We start from the raw sequence: 10,189 nt of genomic DNA, 5'->3' as shown, positions 1-10,189 counted from the left end.
TTAGTATTAAACAAGTTATGCAACCAACATTGCACAAAACAAGTTCTAAACACTTGCTCATGTAGTCGGCTTGGTCACTAATCCTATCAACACAATAAATGTTGATACTAGAGTGGTGGGTTAGTATCCCAAAGCCGAAAATGATTCACACAACAGTTGCAACTTGTGAGACAACATCAACAGACAGAGAGATTGCAACATTCACACATCAGTTAATCAATATTATTGAAGATATCAGGTAAACATTCAATCTTAATAATAGTAACATTAAAATAAGTAAATCTCAAGTCTTTAAATCAAATGAAGCTTTAATTATATACAATGACATAGAAAACATTAGTTAATACTATCATCTAAATCTCCTTGTGTACTCCATGATGGAATGAGTGTTGCAAATGTTAGAAATCCTGTATGTCCAGCTTGTGTAGTAGGTGAGACAGCAGTCACCACTCTAACATTTTGTTTCTCTTTACTTTTATCATAATCCATGGAATTATTAGATCCTTCTTCCTTTAAAAAGTCAAAGTTCAAAGAAGTCATATTTCTACTTTGAACTGAAAGTTGTGTTTGTAATACTTCAATTGTTTCTATCTCTGTAAACCCAAATTTAGTCAAATGTGTGCACGTTTTCTGTACTTGTTCAATGCATGGTGAAAAGGAACAAATCCTTCCACCTTCCTTTAAACATTGCACAGCATATTCTATTGTTTTCCATGGATGTGGTAAGTCTAGAAAAATGGCATCTGCTTTTTGATCAAGTCCATTCCCAAACCCAGTGGCACAGACATCTCTGTGAGCTACAGTAACATAATCTCCATATCCATGTTCTTCAAACTCTTGTTGTGCAGTCTTGGTTCTTTCCTCATGAAAATCAAATGTGTACAAATGACCCGTTGGTTTTATAGTTCTAATTAGTGCATGGGACAATGATGCACTGCCAGTTCCACTTTCAATTACAATACTACCAGGTTTCAATTCTAATTGTAGTACAATCATACTAATATCAGGTGTGTAGATGATTTGTGTTCTATGTGGTAACATTAGAGTCCACAACTCTGATGTAGGTTGTAGTACAAAGACATATCCTTTGGACAAATTAATTTTAGATCCAAATTCTTTTCCAATTAATTCGGCACAGTGCAGAGCTCCATAAGGTGTTTGGAAAATGTTGTCTACTAAGTTGCCCTTTTTTGTTGTAATTTGCTTGACTGCTTTGATGGGGTGCATTTGATTGAATGATACATACAGTACCACAATGTCACCTTCTTGAATTATTGATTTAAATCCGTTAAAACTCATTTTTACTATTTATTTGCGGAATTAAGTAAAGAAAACAGTTTATTAACCTTTTGGTAGTGCATACACAGAAAAGCGGTTAGGTTATAAGCATGGTAAGGTAAATGGTTGAACAATATATTGACAAGCAACCTTGGAAAATGAATTAATGTATATGCTGTTGATGTTTTATTTCTGATCTAAAAACTTAAACTAGACTGCAATGATGAACATAAAGAAGTAAAATGGTTACAAATGTATATTAATTGAAAATACAAAAGTTGTGCAATTAAACTCAAGTATAAATGAAGTTATGCACTTCAACCTTTAAGAGCATCACTTAGTTCTCCAGCAGCTAACATTTCTTTAATGATATCCAGTCCTCCCAAAAGCTCACCCTTAACGTATAGTTGAGGATATGTGGGCCAATCGGAATAAGTTTTTAAGCCTTGGCGAACTTCCTCATCAGTTAAAATATCAAAAGTCTCATAATTTATACTGAAAACAAGAAATTTCTATTTTTTTTTAAATCTTATTTAATTAATTTGTTGAATTTACTAACCTGAGGCCATTGATGATCTCAATAATTTGGCGACTAAATCCACATCTGGGAGTGTTTCTATCACCTTTCATAAATAACATCACTGGAGCTTTGTTAACCAGTGCTTTCAATCTATCCTCCAGGGAATTTTTACCAACTGTACTGGCCCCAGCATGTTCCTTAACTTTTGCAGTGATCTTTGCTGGATCAGCACCATCCACTCTATCAACTTTTTTATTGTTCTTAAAGAAGAGAACAGTGGGTGCTGCTTCGATCTGATATTTGAAAGAAATCTCAGACAAATCTTCAGCTTTACATTTTGTGAATTTTACTTTGGAATAATCAGTTTGTTGTGATAAAAGGTCTAAAACCTCATCAACTTGTTTGCATTGTTCTACCCAATCTGCAGCAAAATGCACCACCACTAAATTTACATCCCTGTAATCAAAAAGATAAATTTCATCAATGAGTATAAACAAACATATGAAAGATATGAATTAATTACGTGATAGTGGTGTTAAAATCTGCGACTGTTTCGATTAATTGCGGCATTTTATTTGTTCAGAAGATGATTCACAACCATTCACAATATCTCTCAGGATTACACAGGATATCGGCAAATTTAAGGTTAGCTATAGAAAAAGTCACGTTCACCATGAGTGATGCAAAAACTTTGACCGAGCGCAAAAGTTGATTTTATCACATGTACAAATTGATACGCAAATGAATTCGCGAATAAAAACAAAGTTTTAGACTTTGGAAACTACCTAATGTTTACGAATATAATTAATATTACCATTATTTTTATTAACTTAAACCAAAGCAGGGTTGAAAAATTATCTTTTGAATTGTGGCTGTAAAATGCCGGATACTTTTTCGTCCTTGTACCACAATAATACGATAAGAGATATGCGTGTAATATTCTATAATTATTTAGTTCGCCACAAATTGTCACAATTTATTACTATAATGTTAAAATAATAGCATCTTTTAATTGATAGAATTATATGTGCAAGGAAGTAAATTATATCATCGAGATTGTCGTCACAAGTGTCGACTGATGATTATTTGTTCACCTAGCACACGTTAACAGTATTATTCTGTTTATAAATATAATTACAACTATGAATGACCAGCAATGAGTACCTATGTCAATGAATATTTATTTATAATAGAGAAGTACTACGCTTTTCCGGGTAGGATGATGTACTTTTATAAATATATGTATGATGTTCCATTGTGCATCACTTGAAAGCTGAAAAATATTAAAATGGTTACGGTCGGTCAAAAGTTGTACAATACAATTATTTTATTGGCGTATAATTTTTTATCTGCTACTGTACCCAATGGAAAAATCATCGAGGATCATCCAGTTGGGATTGTAGTTTAAACAGAAAGAAAATTAACTTTATACAAAACATTTATAACATTGTTACAGAAGGATGCAGTGATTTCAAGTGGATATACTTTTAACGAATACGAAGTGACAACTGCAGATGGATATTTACTTTCTATGTTCCGCATTGGACGCAGATCTTCCCAAAATGGCACCTCGACCTCAGCAAATGGTTCTCCTGTTTTAATAGTGCATGGTTTCCTATCGAATGCTTATGACTGGTTACTTTTGGGTCCTGGAGATAGTCTTGCTTACAAACTTGTGGATCAAGGGTATGACGTTTGGCTGGGAAATTGTCGGGGAAATAAATACAGCAGGAAACATGTCAAATATGACCCAGAAGAACCGCCATTTTGGAGATTCAGGTTGTTATATAAATATTTATTTAATACATAATCTAAAATAAATTTGTTTCAGTTTTCATGAAATTGGTTACTATGACCTTCCAGCAAAAATAGATTTTATCCTCAATCAAACTGGTTATAAAAGTATTTACTACATTGGCCACTCACAAGGAACAACAAGTATGTTTATCACTGCATCTGAAAGGCCGGAATATATTAAAACAATTCGATTATTTATTGCGTTTGCACCGGTGGCGTTTACTAAATCTATGCCTGCACTTATGGCGGAATTACTTGCAACGTTTTATAAACCATTTGAAGTATGAATATTGCACTTGAACCAAAACCCAAACAAGATTTTATATATTTTTAACTTTATTTTTACAGTGGTTTGTTTACATGTTTGATTATCAAGAGTTCCTGCCAGGTGCCCACGAAGTACAACACAAAGTATTGCGTTTGTTTTGTGATGAAAATATGCCCTTTGCAAACCTTTGTCGTACATTTTTTAGAGCGAACGTTGGTTACAGTGTTGATTCTGAGTCGGTAAGTCAATACCTCGCAATTATCTTAATGCTCAATCATTAGTCAAATTTTTTTTTAGTTTACTGCTCAACAATTGTTTAATAGTGCCCCCGGTGGAGCATCTACCCATCAATTATTGCATTTCCTACAAACAAAGCGATCAGGTAATTATCATTTTATTAGAAATATGCGTTTAAATAATTTTCTGAATGTTAACAATTATTGTAGATAAATTTTGTCAGTATGACTATGGATTCATGACAAATTACATAAAATATGGTAAAAGTCGTCCACCAGATTACAATTTGAAAACTACAATTCCTACAGCTCTTATTTACAGTAATAATGATTGGCTTTCCACTGAACAAGTATTAATTAATTAAATATATGTGAAAAATACGCTAAAAAGTGTTTTTTGTTTGCAGGATGTAAAACGGATTAGTGCCCAACTTAAAAATATAAAGTTCAGGTACAAATCACATGCCAATCATGTGGATTATCTTTTCGGGCGAAGAACTAATCGCATTTTAACACCTATTATAACAAAATTGTTAAGGGCGAATTGAAACTATAATTAATTTGTAAACAAATATGTAAATTTTAAATTTAAAAATATTGTTATCGTGGGTACCTAACACCACGTGTGTATCATGTTTATCATAAACGAAGATAACAATGTGGAATATTTTAAATGTTATTTGAAGTGCGTCAATATGGTTGAATATTTATAAATCTGCAAATTAGTTACAAATATTTTGAAAACTTTTAGCAAATTGTTTTGACGTGATAACGTCTTTAAAATCGTTTTATTGGGTGACTGTTCAGAAACTGTGTCACGAGCGAGGTCGATCGCAGGTATACCCCCCTCTCGTTATAACGAGAGAGAGACGGACCGATCTCACGTCTCATCTCGAGCGCTGCCAGTCATTCCGACCCCCCTCTCGTTATAACCAGAGAGAGACGGACCGATCTCACGTCTCATCTCGAGCGCTGCCAGTCATTCCGTGCCAGTCATAGCGTTCGAGTGAGTTGACCGATCTTCCGTCTCTCTCACTCTAGCGGCATACAAACGAATGGAGATTTTCTCGTGCGGTTAAGTTTTCGTTGAATGTTTAACAGTAAAACAAAATGTGAAGTGCAAGTGAAGTGTTACAACAATTGCAACAAACAAAACTTATATCACCAATAAGACGTTATCACGTAAACATCTCGATCGTAAACCTACTTTACAAACAACCATTTTTCTTTTGATTGGGACAATAATAAAAGTGTTGTGCGCAGGGTTGAAAAAAACCGACGGCATGAGTAAGTCGTATTCGTTGCACACAATGAATTAAATTATTATTTTAAATTTAAGCAATTGCATTGCAGATTTCTGGGTAATTTAATTGAAAGTCCTAAAACTAGAAGGCGCTAGTAGGCTATGTTTAGCTATGTTTTGTTCCTCCACACCCAGGTTGCGCTAGTGTCAGCTATCTATTTTGTTTTGTTCCATCACAGCCAGATGGCGCTTCCATCAAATTGGTTTAAATTCATACTTAATTTTTGTTGTTGTTTTTAGTGCGCTGAGTTGCAGTGCGTACGTCACTTGTATTGCATTTCTGTCCTATGCAGATAGAAGAATACCCCTCCAACTACGGGTCTGCTTGCTTAGTTCGGCTTGGTTCGGCTTAGTCAGTTAAGCGCTGTTGCGTAGTGCGCACGTTTTTTCTACATTAATCAAACGGGGTGACGATTTCTTGCGCTTCTTGATATTTTGTAGCATTACTAGAATCGACAATCAGAGGCATTAGTAGTAACATCCCAGTGTAGCGCACAACGAATAATTTGATTCTTTGCAATGCGCGCATGACGTCCGTGGGATATGTTCCGGAGACTATTGGAGTAATTTGGAATCTTCGTGTGGAATAGTAACGAAGTACGTATCATCAATTCTACATAAAATTTGCGGAAACGTGTTTGTGCGATTTAGTCCTTTGATAGAAGAACAAAGGAGTAAGTAGAATCAAATAAAACTTTACTTTTATTTAACTTTTTAAATCTTACAGTTACCATGTTATTGCTTTATTGTAAATGCCCACTGCTTCGATGCGTTCTTTGCTCCCGGATCGACCGCCATGTTTATAAGGACTTGTTAAAATGTCTCGTACCTGTAACCGTATTTTTGCAACAGATTGTAGGTATTAAATTTATTTATCACTTTCATAAATAGCTTTGGTGATTAGCTTATTAATTAGCAAAAAAAAATGCATTTTGGTGTTTCGAAGGACTAATTTTTGCTTGTTTTAGGGGTTTTGCACATGAATCCGACATCGTAAGGGAACCATTCTTTTAGCAGATTGTGAGTATTAAATTTCTTTATCATTTTCATAAATAACTTTGGTGATTAGCTTATAAATTAGCAACAAAAATTGCATTTTTATGTTTCGAAGGAATAATTTTTGCTTGTTTTAGGTGTTTTGAACCTGAACCCGACATCGTAGGAGAACCATCCTTGTATCAGATTGTAAGTATTAAATTTCTTTATCATTTCCATAAATAATTTTGGTGAATAGCTTATTAATTAGCATCAAAACTTGCATTTTTGTGTTTTGAAGGACCCATTTTTGCTTGTTTTAGGTGTTTTTAACCTGAACCCGACTTCGTAAGGGAACCAATCTTTCAGCAGATTGTGAGAATTAAATTTCTTTATCAGTTTCATAAATAACTTTGGTGATTAGCTTATTAATTAGCAACAAAAATTGCATTTTTATGTTTCGACGAACTAATTTTTGCTTGTTTTAGGTATTTTGAACCTGAACCCGACATCGTAGGAGAACCATCCTTGTATCAGATTGTAAGTATTAAATTTCTTTATCATTTTCATAAATAATTTTGGTGATTAGCTTATTAATTAGCAACAAACCTTGCATTTTTGTGTTTCGAAGGACCCAATTTTGCTTGTTTCAGGTGTTTTGAACCTGAACCCGACATCGTAGGAGAACCATTCTTGTATCAGATTGTAAGTATTAAGTTTTTTTATGATTTTCATAAATAACTTTGGTGATTAGCTTATTAATTAGCAACAAAAATTGTATGTTTGTGTTTCGAAGGACTAATTTTGGCATGTTTTAGGTGGTTTGAACCTTAACCCGACATCGGAGGAGAACCATTCTTATATCAGATTGTAAGTATTAAATTTCTTCTTTATCATTTTCATAAATAATTTCAGTGATTAGCTTACTAATTAGCAACAAAAATAGCATTTTTGTGTTTCGAAAGACTTATTTTTGCTTGTTTTAGGTGTTTTACACCTGAACCCGACATCGTAAGGGAACCATTCTTTCAGCTGATTGTGAGTATTAAATTTCTTTATCATTTTCATAAATAACTTTGTTGATTAGCTTATTAATTAGCAACAAAAATTGCATTTTGGTGTTTTGAAGAACTAATTTTTGCTTATTTTAGGTGTTTTGAACCTGAACCAGACATCGTAGGAGAACCATTCTTATATCAGATTGTAAGTATTAAATTTCTTTATCATTTTCACAAATAACTTTGGTGATAAGCTTATTAATTAGCAACAAAACTTGCATTTTGGTGTTTCGAAGGACTAATTTTTGCTTGTTTTACGGGATTTGCACCTCAACCCGACATCGTAGGAGAGCCATTCTCGCATTTAATAATAGGTATTAAATTTCTTTATCATTTTCATAAATAACATTAGTGATTAACTCATTAATTAGTAATAAAATTTACAATTTTGTGTTTCAAAAGATTATTTTTTATTTTTTGTTTTTGGGGGTTAAGCACCTGAACGGCTTACCCCTAATTAGAGGGATCCCTAAAAATGTAGAATTTAATTCTTCGTTGGGTTATATTCTGTTGTCATAGGAGATGCACTTGTAAAACATGAATTGTTATAAATATTGTACGTTTTATACGTTGTTCAGGCGATAACTATTAACTGTTTATTTATATCCAGTTAATTTGAAAAGATTTTACGATTATATTGATACGTAGGTTAGCTGTCAGGGCCAGGTCGGAAGCACGAATGTCGGTGAGCGCTGCCGCTTGTCATGAGGACAGCTCCCTAGAGACCCTAGCACCCTAGGATCCCTAGTCGAGTGTCCCCAGCGCGGTCAAGTCGGCGGTGCTCGTAGCCCCAATCACCGCTAGAGGGCGCCGGAGCCAAAGGTGGCTTCAATATATAACATGGATAGTTTTTATTTATCACTTGTTCAATTAACTGACAGAAATAGATAGATAGCAATGGCAGAATGACGTGAGCTAGAGCAAGAGAAAATACTCTAAAATTTCATGTTCTATCCATATTCTCTATATGATCCGTGGAATTCGACGCTTTGTTTATGCTTTCAGTTCGACCTTGTCTTGCGCACCATATTCTGTGCTGCCATTTAAACAGTATCGTGCCGGTTGCCCGCTTCAAGTGCGTTCGCGCGTTACGTCAGTCGGTGGTACGCAGTTGTGTTGATTGCACGTGTTATTTTTCTCCATCGATCTTCATCGCGACTGTTTTGTTGCTTTAATACGGTACAAGCATTAGACATCGACTACTGACTAAGTGATTTATCGCGAATCGACTCCAGAATTAAGAGACCTCCCCATGTGTATGCCATTGGCAACCAGCAGTCGGATCTCTTCCGTTCCAATTGGATATACTGGTCAACATTATTCAATTGTTAATTTGTGAAGATAAATTACGCGTTTTCTCTGTGGAGTATTGTTGCTAGTGCAAAAGTAATACTTTATGCGCTTTGGTACTTCATAAACCGAACAACAAAGAAGTATGTAACATCAGGTACAAAATTTCTTCTGTTAAATTTTACATACGAGTATATATTTGCATTGATTTTAAGATACATGTAAGAATATTGTTCTGTAAATAAAGGATAATTTAATCTTAATTTCTCGTCCACATTTAACCCTTTGTGTTTACTTGTCGTTTTCAGTAAGAGTTATAAGACGTGTTTAACACTAAGTATATCAGTATATAGAATATAAATTGTTTTATAAAAGTGTAAGATTGTAAATATATATAGCAGAAACAAGTAACGTTTGATAAGAGAGCCGCGTGGCTCAGTGAAACGTAGGATATGCTACGTTACCTGGGGTCGTAGGTTCGATCCCCAGTTCAGGTGTGCGCATTTTACTCAAATATAAAAATAACAGGTGTAATTTGGGTTGCATATGTAAACTCAAATGAAATATAAGAGAAATTGGAATACAAGTGAGGAAAGAGGCAATAAGAGAAGTAAGAGTAAGTGTAGAAACGGAGAACAGAAGAAATAAGAGAGAAGTGACGAAGGAATAGCAGAGAAGAGTAGAAGACAGAAGGAAGAGAACAGAGTAGAGAAAAGAGAGAGTACAGGAAGAAAAGAGAATAGGGGTGACGGAATTTTTAAATTTTTTGGCACGTGTCGTTATAAGACAGTCTACGGTCGATCTCCCAGAGCGCCTCCGGCGCTCTGGTCGATCGCCCACTGCTTCGATGCGTCCATTGCTCCCGGCCCATCCTACAGCTACGATGTCTCTGCGCTTCATCCCCGGAATTATCAGGCATATCAACAATTTTTATGGTGGGGGATTACCCCCCAAAGAGAGAGAACTCCTTATAAGGACAATCCTTATAAGGTCTTGTAAAAATATTTCTAAGTTTTAAGTCGCCTCAAGAGAGGGGACACTTAAAAATATTCTTACCAGTTCTGACCTGTAACTGAAATGAAAGATGGAGTACACAAATCATACAGGATACCTTAACAATTTTTATAGTGGGGATCATCCCCTGAGAGGGAATTCCTTATAAGAACTTGTAAAAATATTTCTAAGTTTTAAGTCGTCTCGAGAGAGTCGACACTTAAAAATATTCTTACAAGTTCTGACCTGTACCTGCAATGATAGAAGGGGTGCACGAATAATACCATTCATAACCTCTTTTAACATTTCTTTATTAACAAATAAAATAACAGAATGTAAAATACATACAAATATCAGGCCGCCATCTTGAAACAAGTCTTATGACCTGTGTTTCACATATACACATATGTGCCAAATTATAAACACCAACATACTACATGATTATGAAATAGCAATTAAAAACAGGAAAAC

General features: G+C 34.6%; 3 protein-coding genes across 16 annotated transcripts; 1 reads left to right on the top strand and 2 right to left on the bottom strand.

The window, feature by feature from the left end:
* Positions 1-31: 31 nt before the first annotated feature.
* Positions 32-8,988, top strand: LOC135800090 (lipase 3-like). 14 transcript variants are annotated; one of them, XM_065313200.1, is made up of 19 exons: positions 3,080-3,197; positions 3,255-3,577; positions 3,630-3,876; positions 3,944-4,102; positions 4,161-4,245; positions 4,310-4,449; positions 4,507-5,386; positions 5,439-6,076; positions 6,130-6,261; positions 6,371-6,422; positions 6,536-6,587; positions 6,701-6,752; positions 6,866-6,917; positions 7,031-7,082; positions 7,196-7,247; positions 7,364-7,415; positions 7,529-7,580; positions 7,723-7,749; positions 8,441-8,988. In XM_065313200.1, the coding sequence occupies exons 1-7, from the start codon at positions 3,087-3,089 to the stop codon at positions 4,645-4,647; spliced, it is 1,206 nt and encodes a 401-aa protein (XP_065169272.1). In that variant the 5' UTR covers positions 3,080-3,086; the 3' UTR covers positions 4,648-5,386; positions 5,439-6,076; positions 6,130-6,261; positions 6,371-6,422; positions 6,536-6,587; positions 6,701-6,752; positions 6,866-6,917; positions 7,031-7,082; positions 7,196-7,247; positions 7,364-7,415; positions 7,529-7,580; positions 7,723-7,749; positions 8,441-8,988. The 14 variants fall into 14 exon arrangements, with proteins under 14 accessions (XP_065169280.1, XP_065169272.1, XP_065169270.1 ...); XM_065313198.1 differs by lacking the exon at positions 7,723-7,749; XM_065313199.1 differs by having other exon boundaries at positions 7,723-8,988.
* Trmt61 (tRNA methyltransferase 61) lies at positions 291-1,400 on the bottom strand. Its single transcript, XM_065313212.1, has one exon. The coding sequence runs from the start codon at positions 1,297-1,299 to the stop codon at positions 337-339; it is 963 nt and encodes a 320-aa protein (XP_065169284.1). The 5' UTR covers positions 1,300-1,400; the 3' UTR covers positions 291-336.
* Grx3 (Glutaredoxin 3) lies at positions 1,452-2,497 on the bottom strand. The gene is made up of 3 exons (XM_065313215.1): positions 2,322-2,497; positions 1,838-2,254; positions 1,452-1,773 (listed from the first exon to the last, which is right to left on the bottom strand). The coding sequence occupies exons 1-3, from the start codon at positions 2,366-2,368 to the stop codon at positions 1,596-1,598; spliced, it is 642 nt and encodes a 213-aa protein (XP_065169287.1). The 5' UTR covers positions 2,369-2,497; the 3' UTR covers positions 1,452-1,595.
* Positions 8,989-10,189: the final 1,201 nt, after the last annotated feature.

The sequence above is a fragment of the Atheta coriaria genome, unplaced genomic scaffold, assembly GCF_025399875.1.
Source record: "Atheta coriaria isolate IRGN ID8LTWV9N9 unplaced genomic scaffold, Caltech_Dcor_3.1 hic_scaffold_10_pilon, whole genome shotgun sequence".
In the NCBI taxonomy this organism is placed as follows: Eukaryota; Metazoa; Arthropoda; class Insecta; order Coleoptera; family Staphylinidae; genus Dalotia; species Dalotia coriaria.
This window is presented reverse-complemented; position numbering and strand designations above follow the sequence as displayed.

Coding starts and splice junctions, on each gene's coding strand:
- Trmt61 (XM_065313212.1), bottom strand. CDS start 1,299: ATGAGTTTTAACGGATTTAAATCAATAATTCAAGAAGGTGACATTGTG.
- Grx3 (XM_065313215.1), bottom strand. CDS start 2,368: ATGCCGCAATTAATCGAAACAGTCGCAGATTTTAACACCACTATCAC. Junction 2,255..2,321: donor GATTTTAACACCACTATCAC/GTAATTAATTCA, acceptor TTTTGATTACAG/GGATGTAAATTTAGTGGTGG. Junction 1,774..1,837: donor GAGATCATCAATGGCCTCAG/GTTAGTAAATTC, acceptor TCTTGTTTTCAG/TATAAATTATGAGACTTTTG.
- LOC135800090 (XM_065313201.1), top strand. CDS start 3,087: ATGGTTACGGTCGGTCAAAAGTTGTACAATACAATTATTTTATTGGCG. Junction 3,578..3,629: donor CCGCCATTTTGGAGATTCAG/GTTGTTATATAA, acceptor AATTTGTTTCAG/TTTTCATGAAATTGGTTACT. Junction 3,877..3,943: donor CGTTTTATAAACCATTTGAA/GTATGAATATTG, acceptor TTATTTTTACAG/TGGTTTGTTTACATGTTTGA.